General features: G+C 38.2%; 1 protein-coding gene across 1 annotated transcript; it reads left to right on the top strand.

Moving 5' to 3' along the window:
- The first annotated feature begins 901 nt into the window (after positions 1–901).
- On the top strand, positions 902–12,467 carry ubl3b (ubiquitin-like 3b). The gene is made up of 6 exons (XM_067386307.1): positions 902–1,383; positions 1,734–1,885; positions 6,359–6,467; positions 7,568–7,654; positions 7,887–7,964; positions 10,845–12,467. Exons 2-6 carry the CDS (start codon positions 1,859–1,861, stop codon positions 10,895–10,897), a joined length of 354 nt encoding a protein of 117 aa, XP_067242408.1. The 5' UTR covers positions 902–1,383; positions 1,734–1,858; the 3' UTR covers positions 10,898–12,467.
- The last annotated feature ends 6,398 nt before the right edge of the window (positions 12,468–18,865 follow it).

The following is an 18,865-nucleotide window of genomic DNA, read 5'->3' as shown; positions in this document are numbered from 1 at the left end:
ATGTGTTACTGTGCCGGGCTGGTTGGGATTGGAAACGAAAAGTTTTGATGGTTACCTAGATCTGCAGTATTTACACTTTTTGGGTAAATAAGAACACATATGCCTTATATTAGACATATTAGAATGAGAAAGTATTTTATCTCTGAAACAAATTCACTCTTAATCCTATGTAAATAGCCTATTTAATGTGCCTTTATGTGCTATGCTATCATCAAATAAATATATCAAGCATTGTCATTCAGTTGTCACTCAGTAGCTTTCTTTTAAAATGAAAGGCAAAGGGGAAGATTGCTGAATTGAGTGTGGAAACAACTACATTTTATAAGGAATTCCCTATAGAAGTATTCCAATAAAGTAAGTATTTCTCATGCTAAATGTTGAGTTTGTTTACATAATGGCATTAGAGAGATTCAGCGTAAGCGTTTTGAAGAATACGGAAACGGGAAGTACGTTCAAGGCGATATTTTGTGTTTATAAAGCATAAACGGTTGTATTTTTTTTTTTCGAAAATGACCGATCGATTCGCTAGATTAGACCCTTATTCCTCGTCTGGTATCGTTTAAAGCTGCATTAAAACTACAATTTGGACCTTCAAACTGTTGGTAGCCGTTAAAATCCACTATAAGGAGAAAAATCCTGGAATGTTTTCCTCAAAAACCTTAATTTCTTTTCGACTGACGAAAGAAAGACATGAACATCTTGGATGACATGGGGGGTGAGTAAATTATCAGGAAAGGTTTATTTAAAAGTGGACTAATTCTTTAAAACCCCACATTCCATCACACAGTATGTGAAATGACTGCCATTCTGCAAAGTGCGATCAAAATGGAGAGCTGCCTCAAAACTACAAGTCCCAGAAAGCCTTGCTCTCCGTTTCCTGCATATATGGCCAGCTGACTTCCGGTGTCTTTAAATTCTCAGCCATTAATCTGTTCGAGCGCTGCGAGTGTTTTTGATTACATCTTATCTGATTAGAACGATGGATATACCCGTCAGTTAATATATTAGGGAAGCACTGGACCATCAAACGACCACGCTGGATCTGATAGGCGTCTGTGACTCGTTCAAAACGGTCGTTTTAGTTCCTCTTTATTTTGCCGCAGTCAAAATTATTCCAGCTCAAGGCCAGCGGTCGCGCGCACTGTCTCTGCTCATACAACCTATCACATCTCTCGTTTCCTAAACTAGACACCTCTCTTCTTTTATAGTTTGCGTGTCATCGTCTTTGATTTCGGACTATATTTTTTCCTAATCAGCAGTCGAGCTCGTCCTGGTGTAGTGTCTGATTCGCAGGCAGATCTGGATTCCTAACACGGACTCTGATATATAATGCTGATCCAGTAATGCAAACAACAGTTTGGCTTTAAGTCAAGTAGAGCAAAGGTATGTGATGTTTGTTTTGTTGCATTTCCATATTACACATCTTTGATGTTAAACGTCAGTCTGTTTATTAGCCATATGCAGTGTATTGTTTATATGGCTGCATATTCATTAATCAATTTATCGGATCTCTTAAAGTACTACCTAGCAGTCAGTTACTTGCTAAAATTCACCAGGATGTTGTGAATTAGGGTTTGTAATGTCTTGTCATATGAACCCTGTGTTGTAATACTTAAGTGAAGTATGTGACTTAAGATAGTAATTAATTATCTTGTGTTAATGCAGTGTTGAACACTGGACTGTGTATAGTAAACAGATCTGTGGTATGTTGTGAATGATTGACTTGGTGTTAGGCTGTGCGAGGCAGAGAAAGGCCAGAGGGAGAAGACATACTGAGTCTTTGTGCCAGGGGTTGTGCTGCCCTCTTACTGCTGGTCACCCATCGATTCCTGGCTGCCCTCCACCTCTGATCACAGACATGACCTCTCAGAGAGATCCTGACACAGTGAGTATATCAGTCTAGTTCTCTCTTTGCATCATGCACCATTACACAATATCAGAATGATAAAGCATCAGGTGTCAGGTTTTAGAATGCATTCAGATCTTAAAGGTGCAGTTCACTGAAGTATGTACGTTGTCATCATCTACTTTTACCTTGTTGCTGGACAGATCAGATTTTATTGCCATTATTTTGTATGCGAAACGCACACAAAAAAAGTTAGCAGAACGTCCATGTTATGAAAGTGCATGGTGACCACGGCTGTTAAGCTCTTGAAAAGATGGAAAAAAGTGCTCCATGTGATTCATGAACTATTTTTCAAACCTTTTGAAGCCTTTGATGGCTTTATCTAATGAATAGACTGAACTTTTCATCATGATTCACCAAAAAACTTTCTGCTCTAGTCTTTGTTTACATCCTGCATGTTTTATGCAAACTAAGGGAGAACAGATGATGACAGTTTTCATTGTAAACTGTTTCTTTAATACGCATTTGTGGGGAGACGTCATTGTATTTCTGTCTGTGAAATTGTTTATTACAGGGTTCATACAAGGTGCTTAAAGTGTTTGAAGTACTTGAATTTGACTTTGACATTTAAGTTCTGGAAAACCCTTGAAAACAGCCATATTTATGAAAAGATACTTGAAAAGTGCTTGAATTACTGAAAGTGTTTTATCGGTAAAACAATCTTTTCAGGGCAAATGAAAGCGATATAGAGCGATTTTGCATGGCTATGAGCATGATATTGCTCATATAAATATCCAAACAGCTTGCATTCTTCAGGTCAATCATAAATTCATGGGAATGTATGAAAAAATAAGTTTGAGAAAGGAAAGCAATATATTTTGTCATAGTATTTCTTCAATGGTTCATTCATTCAGTCATTGCATGTGCTGCACATTATTTGTACCATTTTGTTTTATTAGTTTATCTTTATTTATCTATTTACCTTTTTTTAGTATTTGAAAGACAATAAAGATCTTGTTTGATAAGTGAAATCTCTGATTGTAGTCCTTGAAAACCAAAAAAGTAATGCTTGAAAGTCCTGGCATTTCATTTTGCAGTATCTGTACAAACCCTGTTATTAGTTTAAAGGGTTAGTTCACCCAGAAATGAAAATAATTTCATTTATTACTCACCCTCATGCCGTTTCACACCCGTAAGACCTTCGTTAATCTTCAGAACACAACTGAAGATATTTTAGTTGAAATCTGATGGCTCTGTGAGGCCTACATAGCCAGCAGTGAAATTTCCTCTCTCACGATCCATAAAGGTACTAAAAACATATTTAAATCAGTTCATGTGAGTACAGTGGTTCAATATTAATATTATAAAGCGATGAGAATATTTTTGGTGCGGCAAAAAAAACAAAATAACGACTTATTTAATGATGGCCGATTTCAAATCACTGCTTCATGAAGCTTCGGCGCGTTATGAATCAGTGTGTCGAATCATGATTCGGATCGAGTGTCAAACCGCCAAACTGCTGAAATCACTTGACTTTGGCGCTCCGAACCTCCGAACCGATTCGACACAAAAGATTCATAATGCTCCGAAAAATGAAAATGACACAAGCACTTAAATTTTAGCACTTTAAAATATTTAAAATGTATAAATAATACTAAAATAACACTGAACATTCTTGTTAGTCCTAATATGAGTTTACACTAGAGTAGTTGTGAATTTGAGTCTGAGGTAACCAAATGAAGCTCGTATGTTACACACTCAGTCCTACTCTTGCTTTGAGATTTGTTGTTTTCTGAACCTGTTTGTTTCAGGGTTGGATTTTGCTGCCATTATTTGGGGATGGGGAAAATGGTGATGCCTTTATGCTCTTGATTTGGGGATAAAAGCAACATGATTGAAGATATTGCAGCAAATGTATAAGCCGTGAGATTATAGAGGTGTTTGCGTACTGGTTCTGGGGCATTTAGGTAGATTTGGTGTTTTGTATTTGTCAAGGCTTTAAGAACTGGGGCAGCAGAGAGTGCTTATTTGTTTATGCTCTCTTGTATATATTATCCGTCACAGATTTGCTGATAACACCCTAAATCCACCCGAACAGGCTGGAGGAGGGCTTTCCATGCCTTTATCGGGGGCTTGATGTTTGTAAACAGTCTGTTATCATGACGTCATGCATCATGGTTTGACCTCTTTTGTTCTCGCTTCGGGTCCCCATAGGTGAAAGCCGAATATTTTCAAGAGTGTCTGAATGGGGGTGGGGTGCCCTACATTGCAAATGCCCTCGGCACAGGAGCCTGATTTCACAGTAGGTTAGGTTAGGGCATTGGGGGGCCTTTAGTAAGGATTTAGGTGGCACGTGGTGTGAGAGGATGAACATATTTTTGTGGCGTGAAGAGGTCGTCCTTTTCTCCTCATGTTATTTAATTGCTTCCACTGTTTGGGTCATGACCTGGGCTGCTGTCACGGTGGGGTGGAAGGAAAACTCGGTCCCCCCTATTGCGAGCTGCCGTTTGTTACGATTTAGTATGTTTGACTCAAATTGAATTATTGAGTGCTAATATAAGCAGACTTACTAAATTGTACTCGCACATTTTCAGGGGAAACTGAGAGGAACTGAGTGTCGACTTTCACTTCCACTTTCTCAGAAACATGTTGAAAGTTGTTCTGGTCCGCTGACTGGTTGCAGTGTCTTCTTGAAGCTTGTTTTCCTTCGTTTTTTGTGCTTTGTGTTGAATGTGGCTTTACACACAGCAGTGCCAGTACCAACTGGCTCACCTTCTTACGCCCCCCTCCTCTTTCTCCATCTGATTCTGAACGAAAGCATTAAAGCCCGGCCAAGCTCTGCACACTGAGTGTGGGTGATGTAATGTTTAAATTGCAGTCATTGAAAACCATGAAAGGGGGAAAAGGACGTTTAAACCCTGGAAGAAATAAACTGAACAAGAGACTCTTTGGAATCTGTTCGGTACTCTCAAAGTTCCTGGTCTGATTTTATTTATGGCTTGATATACTGGCACTCTGTGTGTTTCTATGCAGACATTGAGTCTTATGGTGTGCTGTTTATTTTTAAAGATGATGCTGCCAGTTTCCAGTGTGGCGAAATCACAGTATCTTGTGTTGGTTAATCAAGTTCATGTCATCATTGCAAAGCTAAACCATTGTTTTGTTTTTTTGTTTTAGTGCTGTCAAACGATTGATAGTGATGAATCACATCCAAATTATGGCTTGTGTTTACATTATATGTGTGTTCTGTGTATATTTATTATGTGTATATAAATACACACATCTGTATATATTAAAGAAATATTCAAGTGTTTTGTTAAATGTGTACATGCATGTATGTGTGTTTATTTATATATATACATAATATATATATATATATTATAACATTATCCAAAATATAATTTTGGATGCGATTAATCGTTTGACAGGACTAGTTTTTTTTTTTTTCGTTTTTTTTTTTTCTCGGATATATTGAATATTGTTGCAATGCAAACTGATTTATGTTTGAACCAACAATAAAATTGTCTAGCCGGCTAACATGGATGAGATTTAGTCAAAATTGTTTGAATTATTTGTCATTATAGTCTTGGAAGCATCAGTTAAATCAAGTTGAAAATGCCAAACAAATCAGTAAGGTTTGGCACTGAATGTTATTGTTTTCCAACAAAAATATATCTATGAATTTATAGCTGTAGTATCTATTATTGCTGGAATTTATTTAATAATATTAATTACAATTATTATAGTACAATCATTATTATAAAAGTAGTAAATAAATAATAGTATAATATTTTTATTAGTATTAGTTTTTTTACTTATTCTGACATGTTCTAAATTAGTTTTAATGATGGTGCCTTTGATCTGTTGGCATTAAAAAACAATTTATGAGGCAGTAAATGCATGATGTATCTCTTTAGACGTATGAAAATTAGCATGAAGCATGTGTTGGCCTGTGGCAGAAAGCTTTGTGGTGTTATTAATACTGCTTGTAGAGGCATTGTGTCTGTCTGTTGCTTTTTAATAGGAATCAAGCATGGGGCAAATTTATTGTGCTAATCCACCGTGCTGCTCCCCTCCTCCTGCGAGGGGTTATGCATGGGCCATGTAAATTTAATAACTCAGCCCTGGGTTGTCTGGGACACCTGGGGTTATCGCATTAGGGTGAAGGGGTGTCTAGGAAGGAGGGGGGGCTGGTATCACTACATGGAAATCAAACACATTGGCACTTCCTCTCTGCCCTACCCTGCTTTTCACCCTTCACCAGACCATTTCACAAGAACCTTTAAAGAGCGTAGCAGCTAGTTTCACCCTTAAAGCTGAACATAAATCTAATTAGGAAGGAATGCCCATTTCTGCAAAGGACTCTCCAGGTCGTCTCATGTTATGTGGGGTGAGCTCAGATTCAAGGGTCATTAAGGTCTATTTGGTGGAAATGTCGCTATGTGTATGGGTTATAGGGCACTGCTTCACAGTTTAATGATTTGTTTCCTCTTTCCTTCCCCTTGGCTACAGGTGAATCTACGGCTGATCCTTGTAAGTGGGAAGACGCAGGATTTCACCTTCTCTCCGAATGACTCTGCCACAGACATTGCCCGTCATGTTTTTGAAAACTGGCCAGCGGGTATGTTTTAAGTGAATATTTTAATTTTAGCTTTGGTTGAAGTTGTATTTGTATTACAAAGTATTGTATTGTACGTTTTTGTGCACACTCAAAAATATATGGAAGTCCTATGCTTAACATCATCCACTGTAAAATGTTATAACAATTGCAGAACGTTAATTAAAAAAAACAAAAAAACAATCACTTTAAAATATCTACATTATTATTCAAAAGTTAATAAGTAAGACTTACTAATTGTTTTTTTTGTTTTTTTGAAAAAAATTAATGCATTTTTTTCAGCAAGGATGCATTATGTTGATCAAAAGTGGCTGTTAAGATGTTTCTATTTCAAATAAATGCTGTTCTCTTGAACTTTCTATTCATAAAAGAATCTTTTCTCAAATATATTACACATAACATATAACTGTTCAACATTAATGATAATAAGAAGAAAAGTTTCTTGAGCACCAAATCATCGAGTTAGAATGATTTCTGGAGGATCATGTGACACTGAAGACTGGAGCAATGCATCGCAATTAATCGTTTACAAAATAAAAGTCTGTGTTTATGTAATATGTGTGTTCTGTGTATAATAATTATGTATATATAAATACACACACATATATAAATTTAAGAAATATATGCATGTTTAAATACATATATATATTAATATATATTTTATATTACATATAAATCTAAATATTTTATATATAAATAATATAATATTTCCATGTATGTGCCTGTATTTATATATACGTAATTATTATACACAGAACACACACATATATTACATAAACACAGACTTTTATTTTGCAAACGATTAAACGTATCAAGGAAATAAATTACGTTTTAATATATTTGAAAATGTAAGTCATTTTAAAGTTGTAAAAATATTTTGATCAGATAAATGCAGCCTTGGCGAGCATAATAAACATGGAAAAACTTTAACTTTTGAATGCCTGTCATAGATATATGGAAGAAATATATGGAGTAGACTTTTCTTATTGCTAGTTTACTTTCACTGGATTTGTGACCACATGCAGTCAAAATATGATCTTTTTTTCATAGCTAAGCTTCATGTAAGCCTGTTTCAGTAGTGACTGTAATGACTTGTGTTGCAGGCTGGGAGGAGGAGAGTGTGAGCAGCCCCAGCATCCTAAGGCTGATCTTCCAGGGCCGCTTCCTGCACGGCAATGTCACACTAGGAGGTAAGCACTAGACCTTGTCCGCATGTCTGTCACGGTCAGCGCACTTTGACAGTCCTGTTGTTTCTCTCTCTTTGTCTGTCTCTGGTAATCTGCATTTCTCTGCACGTTATTGTGAACAGAACAGGACTGTGAAAATGAATGAAAAAATATGCTGTAGGTCAGAAGCTGTGTTTACTGGCAAAGTGGCCAAGTTGTTTGCAGATTTTCAGAATGCCACTTCTCTGTTGAATAGCTCTGAAGTTGCCCCCTGGCCGAACAACTGTCATGCACTTGGTTGCCAGAGAGACGCTGCCAGAGCCGAACTCCCATGGTAAGTGCTGATATATTTCTCTGGCAAGCTCCCACTGCTCTAAACTTGGCTAAATGTCCTTGGCTTGCCTATCCACATCCACTTTTTGTCTTAAGGACAAGGGCACAGCAGTTACTGGAGGAGTGCTGCCAGGTAGCAACTGGCTCCAATCTTCCAGACACATTATAATAATTAAGATGCATAATGCCATATTAAAGGCCTAACACTGAGCTTTATCTAGTCACACTGAGTCAAAACTGTAATGTAAGATTTGTAAATTTCCTTTTCCTTGGTACTTCCTGTTTAACAAGTTGTGTTGGTTTTATTGGAGCAAGTGTCATGTTCACTATGACTTGTCATTATTATGTTTGGAATGAGGAAGCAAGTTAGATGTTTTGATGTATTGAGAATACATTATATAATAGAAACACTGCCTGGCTTCAGAGCAGAGGCTTATTTTAGCCAGCATTCACACTGTTGTTTCACAGTAGGTAAAGTTAACATGAACATTTTTATGCCACCACAATCATTGTGGTTTTAAGTTCTCTTGATTAAACATGAACTGAATTGACCATATTTACTTAAAGGGTTAGTTCACCCAAAAATTTAAATTCTGTTATTAATTACTCACCCTCATGTCGTTCCAAATCCGCCTTCATTCATCTTCAGAACACAAATCAAGATATTTTTGATGAAATTCGAGGGTTTTTTTGTTATCTCCCATAGAACGCAACCAAATTGCCACTTTCATGGTCCAGAAAAGTAGTAAAGACATCGTTAAAATAGTCAATGTGACTACATTGGTTCAACTTTAATGTTAAGCGATGAGAATACTTTTATGTGCACAAAAACAAAACAAAAATAATGACTTTATTCAACAAATTCATCTCTACCCTGTCATTCTCCTATGCAGTTTACATCAGAACGCTGACTCTGTATTGGCCGGCTCCTGCGTCAGCATCATATGCACACATCATGTTGCTCACATGAACAGCATCGGCCAATACTGAGCCGCCGTTTGGACATAAACACAGAAGCACTGCACTGTGTCAACTGCATAGGAGACTGACAGGGTAGAGAAGAAATTGTTGAATAACGTCATTATTTTTGTTTTTGCACACAAAAAGTTCGCTTCATAACATTAAGGGTGCGTTCACACCTGTCATGTTTGGTTCGATTAAAACGAACCCTGGTGCGATTGCTCGGATAGTGCAGTTCATTTGAACATATGTGAACGCTGCCATCCGAACCCTGGTGCGCACCAAACAAGCGGACCGAGACCGCTGAAAAGATGGGTCTCGGTCTGCTTCCAAACGAACTCTGGTGCGGTTCGAATGATATATGAACAGACACGGACCAAAGACATGTAACTGAACCAAAAACAGGAAGACGAGACCCTAAAAAGGACAGAATCCTCACGCATGTCGGTTTTTCTTGTCATAGTCGCGAGTTTGCCCATCACGGCATCAGATGCGCGTCTCCACGCAGCAGATCATTTGTGTGTGTGACGGATGGATTCCCGCCGGTGTTTTGACTACTTTACACATTTTATAAGCTCTTCCATGTTCCCAGCTGGCCAAAATACCATCACATGCAGGCTACGCACACACAACGAGCGCATTTACCTCAGCACACAGCACTGTTTTGGATGTTCGGTAAGTTCCGTCTCAAAATAGGCAGTACGTAATAAAATCCGACCAATCACGTTGTGAATGTATCCCTATGCCTTTAGGTTCGGTATCTTTTGGTTCAGTGATAAAATTGAACGCTAACCGGACCAGGACTAAATGTTTTTTTTTCTTTGGTCCGGACCAAATGAACCAAACGAACCGAACTACAAGTGTGAACACACCCTAAAATTGATCTACTGTAGTCACATGGACTCTTTTAACCTAACTTTACTACTTGTCTGGACCTTGAATGTGGTAATTTCGTTGCTTTCTATGGAGGATAAAAAAAACTTCTCAGATTTCATCAAAAATATCTTAATTTGTGTTCTGAAGATGAACGAAGGTCTTATGGAACGACATGAGTAATTAATGACAGAATTTCATTTTTGGGTGTACTAACCCTTTAATATACACTATCATTCAAAAATTTGGGTAAGATAGCTTACTATCATTAATTCATTAAAAAAAAAAAAAAAAAAAAATATATATATGTATATATATGTATATATATGTATATATATGTATATATATGTGTATATGTGTATATATATGTGTATATGTGTATATGTGTATATATGTATATATGTATATGTATATATATATATATATGTATATATGTCTCTTATATTCACCAAGATAATAACTTTTAATAACTTTATGCATATTTTAAAATGTAAATTATTCCTGTGATGGTAAAGCTGAATTTTCAGCACCATTACTCCAGTGTTCAGTGTCACATGTCAAGAAACATTTATTATCAGTGTTTTATATTTTTGTGGAAACCATAATACAATTTTTTTTTTTACATGATTCTTTGATAGAGAGTTCAAAAGAGCAGCTCATATTTGAAATGGAATTTGAGTCTGATTATAAAGTTCGTATAGAACGCCCACTTTGATCCAATCAATTTCTGATGCATAAAATCAAATCCCGTATTTGCATTTCTCATTGAATATTCTCTTTCACTCTGAAAACGCATCACATTACCAAAGCAACTGCGCTCTGAATGTGGTTTCACGTTGATTCTAATCCACCCCTCATTAATTATAGACTAGTTACACATAGCATGTGATTCGAGGAAGAAACGGCTATTTTCTCCTCTTAAAGTCATCAGTGTCCTACTTTTCCCTCACATTCTTGTAACTGAAGAGTGTTTCAGAGGAGGACCTGTGGTTCACATTTTTGCCTTTGATTTATTAGAAGTCCCTCAATATTTGTTCTCTTCTCGTAGGCCAGAGGAACAGGGAGAAGACCACAGAGAGCAGCTGCTGTCTACTGCTGTAAAACCCAGACAAAGCTTCCCCCGCCTCCTTCTGTCCTTCTGCTCCCCGCTCCTGTCTCTGCTCACCAACCCATGGTGCATTCTGGATGATTACAGAACAGCTCCAGGGACAGTGCGACTACTTTTCGTTCAGTGTTTTTGCTCCTTATAGTAGCTGGAGACTCTCTTGTGCCAAGTTTATTAAATCTCATACGTTTGCCTTTATTTGGTTTTCTCGTATTCGATAAGTTTGGTTGCCAAAATTACTTTTTTGCTTAGTAAATTGACCATTTGTTTATAGGCCGCTGCGTCCTCTGAAAATATTAAACTGTGCAAATATGAAATACCTGAATCATTGAAAGGAAATTATGTAAACTGATGATGTGTGAACAGGTTTTCAGGGGGACGTCCTGTACTCGAGAGACCTTCTGCTCTCCCAACACCCAAGTGTCAGTGTTTTCACTTGGCATCACACGCCTGACTCAGATGAAGCTTAATATGCGTCATAATCACAGACTTTTGATTGCACTTAACACGGATCCTTATCTGAAGTCACTATGTGTGTGTTGTAGTCTTAATCCTCCCACCTGCCTCAAACAGAAGGAGCTTACGGAAAGAGGTGCGATGACACGAGCACCAGTCTGTTGCTGTGGACCGAAGGAGTCTGCTATTGCGCTGGTGGATTTGACTGTGCCATGGCCACCTGCGTTTTTTGCCTTTGTCATAGGACCAATCGAGAGTGGATCTCAAAGTCACCAGACTCCTCTTACTACCTAGTTATGTCAACATCTGTGCATGACCCTAGTCTAGTGTTTCCTCGCCCTGGGTGTGTACCAGCCTTCTTTGAAAACCATTCACCCTGTGTCTACTTGAATAGCCTTCTTTTTTTTTTTTCTTCTCGTCTCCGCTGAAGAAGCATGAGGGAAGCTTGGTGATTTTGTGTTTGATGTGAAGTAACACAAACTCTTCTTCTTGCCCAGTCAGAATATATCATCTGTATCCTGTCCCATGCTTGTTTAAAATGCGTCCTGTGGGACACAGCCCAGGTGCAAAGCATACGGAAATCATCTGAAAGGCTCTGTCTGGAGCGAAGGGCTGGGCTGGTAAAAGCCCCCATTATAAGCGCTATGGATTCATGGACCCCCTGCTACGCTGTTGCATTAGAGGTAAAAATGTGCGTTGGGGATGACCGGCCTTAATGGCCTCCCACTGGGCCAGAAGAAAGAAACAACTGAGTGTTTTATTTCCTAATGTTTGTAAGCCTTCTGTTTTGTTTGCTTTTTGATTGTGGGAAATTTAATATTATTAATAATGGAGTAATATCGGAGACCTTTTTATCTTGTCTGAGAATGAGTTTTTATTAGTACACATCAGATGGCTGACTCGTGTTAATTGTGTGTGCGTGCGCGACTGAGTGAGTGAGAGGATGAGGCTTTTGTGGAAAGTGTCCACAGAAAATGTCTAATCTTCTTTTGATTGGCCAATTACTGCAAGTGTGTTTATCATTGTCACTGCTATGAAAATTAGCTACAAATTATTACATGTAAAAAAAAAATCCCTAAATCTTGTATTATAAATTAATAAAATCTTTCAAATAATACTGTCTCTGTGAATTTTATTGCATTTTAATTGATTTATCAACTAAAAAGGATATCTCCCCCAGCCTTTGCTTACTGGTCGGCAATGTTCCAGTCATTCAGAAATCACTATAATAACACAATGCCTATATAACTGCATCACCAATTAACCATTACTATTAACATTACTTTGTATTTCAGACTAAATCTTCTAGCACAGTATTGTATACATTAGCGTTGCATTCAATGAGAAATAACCTGTTGTTTTGTTGAAAGTCATTCTCACATCCTTCATAAATAAATCAGAATTGTTTGTTGTGCTGCGGTTCAGCCTCTAGATGGCGATGTGGTTCCGGTTCGCTGGTTGGTTCTGTGACGTCATTCTTTACTGCGTGCTTCTCTCATTATTTGGCCTGCTTGATCATAGTTGGATTGATGCAATTAGCATTTTATTTAACATTAATTAAATAAATGGGCCAGCATAATCACTATCATTACTTAGAATTGTATTCATGCTTGTGTTCACTCTGGAAAGTCAATAGTCTCTTTGTTATTATGACCATCAATTTCCACTGACCGTTCGACAGCAGGCTCAGTAGCTTGACCTATAAGATTTGATTCCAATGAGCCTTAATTTACTGTAGACTTTTTCTCGTGTAATAAAATTTTCCTTCTGTTTTTGAAAAGTCCTTTCATGACTTCTTGTTGAGACATGTCCAGGTTTCCAGTTGACTTTGGCAGAGAACTGAAGGAAGAAGAATTGTCCAGATCGTGCATTGACTCCAGCACACAAGCTCTTAATCGCTTTATAGTGAACTTCTCGTGGTGTGTCTTTTTGCACTGGGCCACACTATTATAATAAAGCTAAAAGTTGAGAAAGACTGAATGAACCGCATTATACGCTGCTTATGTCTCATAATAAACATACATGCATACAATGTAATGTACACAACCGTTCAAAAGTTTGGGGTCGGTAACCTGGCCTCAGGGTGAATGAGATTATGCTTATTAGTTGCCTTTTACTTGACCTCTTTGAAAGACAGATGCAATGATTAATGCATCCACAGTGTTTCCCGCAGGATTTTGTGACACAGTACTAGATCAATAAAGAAATTTGTTCTCTTGTAAACAATTTTGTGCTCTAAAAGTAATTTATTTATTGCTGATGGTTGGGCACATTAGTCATGTACACATCATATAGTAGGCTAAATGAGAGTTCGTAAGTGGTCAAACATGTAGAGTATACATTTAAACCATTAAAAATATGTAGCAAAAGAGGTTACCTTTGTTGAATTAATTTATTTGTGGGAGCCTGTGTCTGTATTTGTGGAACTAATAATGGTCACGCTTTGATTATGCTTTTTTTTCATTGGTTGTTGCGTTAAATCTTACCCAGATACAACAGTGCTATTTTCTGATTGGCTATTGTGTAGCCTCTTTCTTTTTTTGATTGGCTGATAAGTGGCAGGTTCGAGACGCGCTTGATTCCATAGACATATAATAAACATATTATATGTCTATGCTTGATTCCGTCCCGGTTCCAGAGAGGGCGGCGCGACCAGATACATTTTGGGCGCTGCGGCATATTAAATATATGATAAATAGTTTTTCTGCGTGAGAAATACAATGTGTGGCGGGAGTGCGTGACAAAAGACCGAAATGAGTGACTGTCACGCTCAATGCGTGACACTTGAGAGCCCTGCTTTTGAAAGAAGCCTCATGCTTACCAAGGCTGCATTTGGTCAAAAAATACAGTTAAAACAGCAATATTGTGAACTATTTCAATTTAAAATAACTAATATGTTTTAAATATTTATTTCTGTGATGGCAACGCTGAATTTTCAGCATCATTACTAGAGTCTTCAGAGTCACATGATCCTTCAGAAATCATATTAATATGCTGATTTGGTACATTTCTCATTATCAGTGTTGAAAACAGTTGTGGTGCTTAAAGGGTTAGTTCACCCAAAATGGAAAATTCTGTCATTAATTACTCACCCTTATGCCGTCCCACACCTGTAAGTCCTTAATCTTCGGAACGCAAATTGAGATATTTATGTTGAAATCCGATGGCTCTGTGAGGCCTGCATATGTAATTTCCTCTCTCAAGATCCATAAAGGTACTAAAAATATATTTAAATCAGTTCATGTGAGTACAGTGGTTCAATATTAATATTATAAAGCGACAAGAATATTTTTGGTGCGCCGAAAAAAACTAAATAACGACTTGTATAGTGATGGCCGATTTCAAAACACTGCTTCAGGAAGCTTCTGAGCGTTATGAATCAGCATGTCGAATCAGCGGTTCGGAGCGCCAAAGTCACGTGATTTCAGCAGTTTGGCGGTTTGACATGCGATCCGAATCATGATTCGATACACTGATTCATTATTCATTATTCATATATGCTCCGAAGCTTCAAAACATACCTAACCAGCAAATACTGTTTTTTTCAACAGGACCACAGCTCAGAATTAATGTAGTACAACATTTGTAGTTATGCTTATTTAATAAGTTTATTGAATATATATTTGTGTAGGCCTAAATTGTGACTTGCTCTGCTTTAGTCAGTCTGAATCCTGTCAATCTTCTAAACCTGAGCTATAATAATATACTTAACCTGCGTGAGTTCAGGTCTCTGTTGCTTGTTATGTGTGAAGGGATGGATCAGATCCAGGGTTAACCTAAACAGAAAGCCCCACTAATGGTTTAGCAGGAAGTCTCGTGGGAGATTGGAAAGAAACAACGGAGCAGCTGCCTTAAAACTTAAAGCTCTCTCTTTATCCTTCTGTTTGGTTTTAGGGATTCTCTGAGGTCAAACACAAATATGTAAGTGGTCAGGGGAAGTGGTGTGATCTATTTAACCCTCGGAGACCTTTATCCAACAAGCTCTATATATCCTTCACTCTAAAATGCACCATCTTTCATGAGTGGAAAATATATAATAAACACAGAATGATGGATGTGTCACGTTCAGCACCAGTAGGGGGCTGTTTTTGCTTTTTCTTCAAGTTCCAATTCTGTACGTCCTGCTCCCAGACTGTCATTACGGCTGATATTAAAACCAGCTGTGAACAAAGCAAGCGGGCTACCGTTAGCCTGGACTCTCTGACCGTCCATCCAGATCATTTGCCCTGTGGTATTCTGTCGCTTATCAGAGAAGCAAGTAGTGCGTCTGGGAGAGTATTGAGTGTCAAGCCAATTTCCCTGCCACAAAGAGTGCATGAGCGTGTGTGCCAGCGCCGTCATTCTGCACGCATGCTTGCGTCCTCTGCCAAGTTGCTGCTCGAGGCATGAGAGAATCTGTAGCCGGCGGATACACGTCTTGAATGTGCGAAACATTTTCGTGACTGCACTAAAGGTCACTCCTCTCACCACTCACTCCAGCTCCTCCAGAAGCCATTTTCTCAATTATAGGAATGACACGAGCGCATACAGCTGTGGTTTGACATAGGAAAATCTGTAAAATAAGACCTGTGAGTTGGAGCTGCCTGACTGAAGTGGGAGGGGAACCGGACATGCTTCTTTATTTTCATGGCAGGATGGGAGGAGGCACTGGGACTTTGTTACATCTCCCCTTTCTTTTATTTGCCTGTTTATTTTACCAGGTGGTCCCTTGAGTTCAATAACATGCCACTGTAAAAAAAAAAAAAAAAAAAAAAGAGGGAGGGAGGGCTGCAGGGAGGGCCGTTTAATAACAATGTGAGCTCTGTACCTTGTGGCAATGGAAGGAGAGAGAATGAGGGGTATAGAGGGAGACCAGCTAAAGAGGATTTGCAGACATGTGCCTCTAAGCATTATGGGTGGAGAATTTCTCACAGTTTTAGTAGAGCAGTGTGATAAACATCAGCTGTTGTTGTTCGTTCTGTTAGCTGTCATGCAGCCATTTCAGTATTATCGCTTATCCTCTTTAGACAGTGTCCTCATGTGCTGCAAATTCGATTTGATTTATTATTCTTTTTTTGGTCAACATGTGGAATTTGGACATAAAATGTGAAGAATGAATGTTTCAATGACCAAATTACGAATGTATAATTGTCTTATAATTTGAAACAGACTTTACATGAGGGTGAAATTATAGCACTTTTTTTGTATTAGACTCAAAGACACTCGTTTTGAAAGCTGGAAATAAGAGTCAAGTTGTTGCATCTAAATTGTCAAATTGGGTCTGGAGCCTTCCAAGAGCCCCATCGGCTGGTTTTCTTTACGGCAGGCATTCAGGGGATCTTCATCACAGGATTTGCGCAATTTCAATTTTTAGGGGGGAAAAGGAATAATGCATTTTTGCGTTCGCTGCTATGGGTTTACAAACCAAACAAACATCATTTTCTCCTTGTTAAAAAGTTGTGAAGAATATAATGAGAACTATAGGTTTTAACGAGAGAAGATCAGAGCACAAGCGCTCTTGTTTTGCTGCCATGCAAATTACTCACAGATGATGTGTGAACATTGGGCAAGTAATTTTTATTGAGGTTTTGGAACATTTTCTTGCAAATTGTCTGACTTTGTGTATTTAGTAAGCATCAGGAGAACTGGCTTCTGTTCAAACTCCTCTCTTTTTCTTTGAGAAGATGGTGCTAAAGATGTATGACTCTCAGTATAAAGCTGATGAGAAGGAGCCAAACGCTCAGCGAATAGCCTTTGGGATCACTATGGAGATTTCCAGCTAAGAGGTCAGTCACAAACAAGGAGAAGCTCAGGCCACAGAAAATCTGTTGACTGCCTTTGCCTCTTTTAGAATATTTTTTGCATTTGGCTACTTTACTGGTTATTCACATACTGCTAAGTTTAGTGGCCACATTTGAAAGCCATTAATTCATATAAAATGGGGCCCAAAAGTCTGAGACCACAATACATTTTAATAATAAATCAATATCACATGAGAAAGACTGCTGGCCATCACAATCTGCTGATACTTAAGACCAACAAGCACGATTGTGAATATGATTTCTTTTATGTACGACAGTTCAATAAACAAGAAGTCAATACTGACTAACTTACATTTTAGACACAAAATAGCCAGTTACTTTGTCCTGAACCTCAAAATCAATCACAGTACTGGTGTTTTGTTCCTGAATGAATCAATGTTGAGTTATTGAATCTGTTGAGTGAATAATTCAATGACTCACTCATTAAGACATTGGCTGCATCTGAATGCATTCGTAATCTCTTAGTACTTCTTTTGAATAAGTAATTATTTTGCAAACATTAAAAAATATGTTCTACTATATGTGCGTAATATCAATGGTATCTGGGCGTATTTGCCATGTTGTCATTGTATCATTAGCCACACTTCCACTGCAGGAAATTTCCCCAGGAACCAGGGACTTTGTGGTGGTAATTGGTGTGTTTTTAAAAACACACCAATTAAAAAATTTCCCCCTCGCAAGGTAATACTTTCAGGAACTTTTGGGGGTGGGACTTGGGTGCTGAACATGCAGATTGGTTGAGTTCATGCAGCATTTTATTTCAACAGTAAGGGTGCAGTAAGAGTTGTTTGCTATTCGAATCAACAATGGAGTTTAAAAAATACGACAGATGGACCGAAGTCAAGGTTCAGGCTTTATTAAGCTTATATGTGGAGGACGAAATCCAGCGGGAACTGGAAAGTCACGCGCAGTCCTACGTCATCTTCAGGGTACTTTAGAATAAGATTGAAACGCAGACAGCAACAGGTCTGGGGGAAAACGTTCCTGAGACAAATCGTTCTGGGGAATTTCGGTGGAAGCAAGGCTATTATAACTTCAAAGCCATTCAAAAATTCTCTCCCGTGGCCTCATGGGATAGTAAAGTGTCCATTGGATACACAGTTCAGAATCTTGCCGTAAGTAGCAGGTCATCCCAAGTGGTAATCACTGCAGAGTCTATGATGGCCAGCTTCTGCTCTCTTGACATCGAATGGGGTGGAGAGATAGAGTTGTGAGTAGGGTTAGGGTAGGATTAGGGTGTGGTTGTACATTTGCTCCTCCTCGCTGGACATCTAGCGAGGGGGAGCCAACGTAAGCTCCACCTTCTCGGTCATCCGGGTACTTTTTGTCTACTTTTTCATGAATAAATTCGGATATACTGCTCTTTTCACATACTGTTTTTCACCTACTATATAATTCATTAAAACCACAAAATTAAAGCTGTAAAACTCAAAGTAATTGTGAGCTGTTCTTTATGGCTTAATACCTCATTGTAACTGCACATGTCAGGGGATCCTTTGCATTTATCATCTCCGAGTTGCAAACAAAAACATCCCCCATCATCCATAACTCTTCGTTTGGTTTCCTCTAAACAAAATATACAGACACACGCCTTAATCAAACATCAGCTCAGTTGCTATGTTTATCATAAAGTTTTGTGTTGTGTGCTTGTTTGCATTCCTCTTTCCTAATCTTTCTCAAGCATTTAAAGTGGATCCATCCAATCTG

This window comes from Chanodichthys erythropterus, chromosome 1, assembly GCF_024489055.1.
Source record: "Chanodichthys erythropterus isolate Z2021 chromosome 1, ASM2448905v1, whole genome shotgun sequence".
Classification (NCBI taxonomy): Eukaryota; Metazoa; Chordata; class Actinopteri; order Cypriniformes; family Xenocyprididae; genus Chanodichthys; species Chanodichthys erythropterus.
The sequence above is the reverse complement of the archived record's forward strand: the minus strand, read 5'-3'. Positions and strand labels throughout refer to the sequence as shown.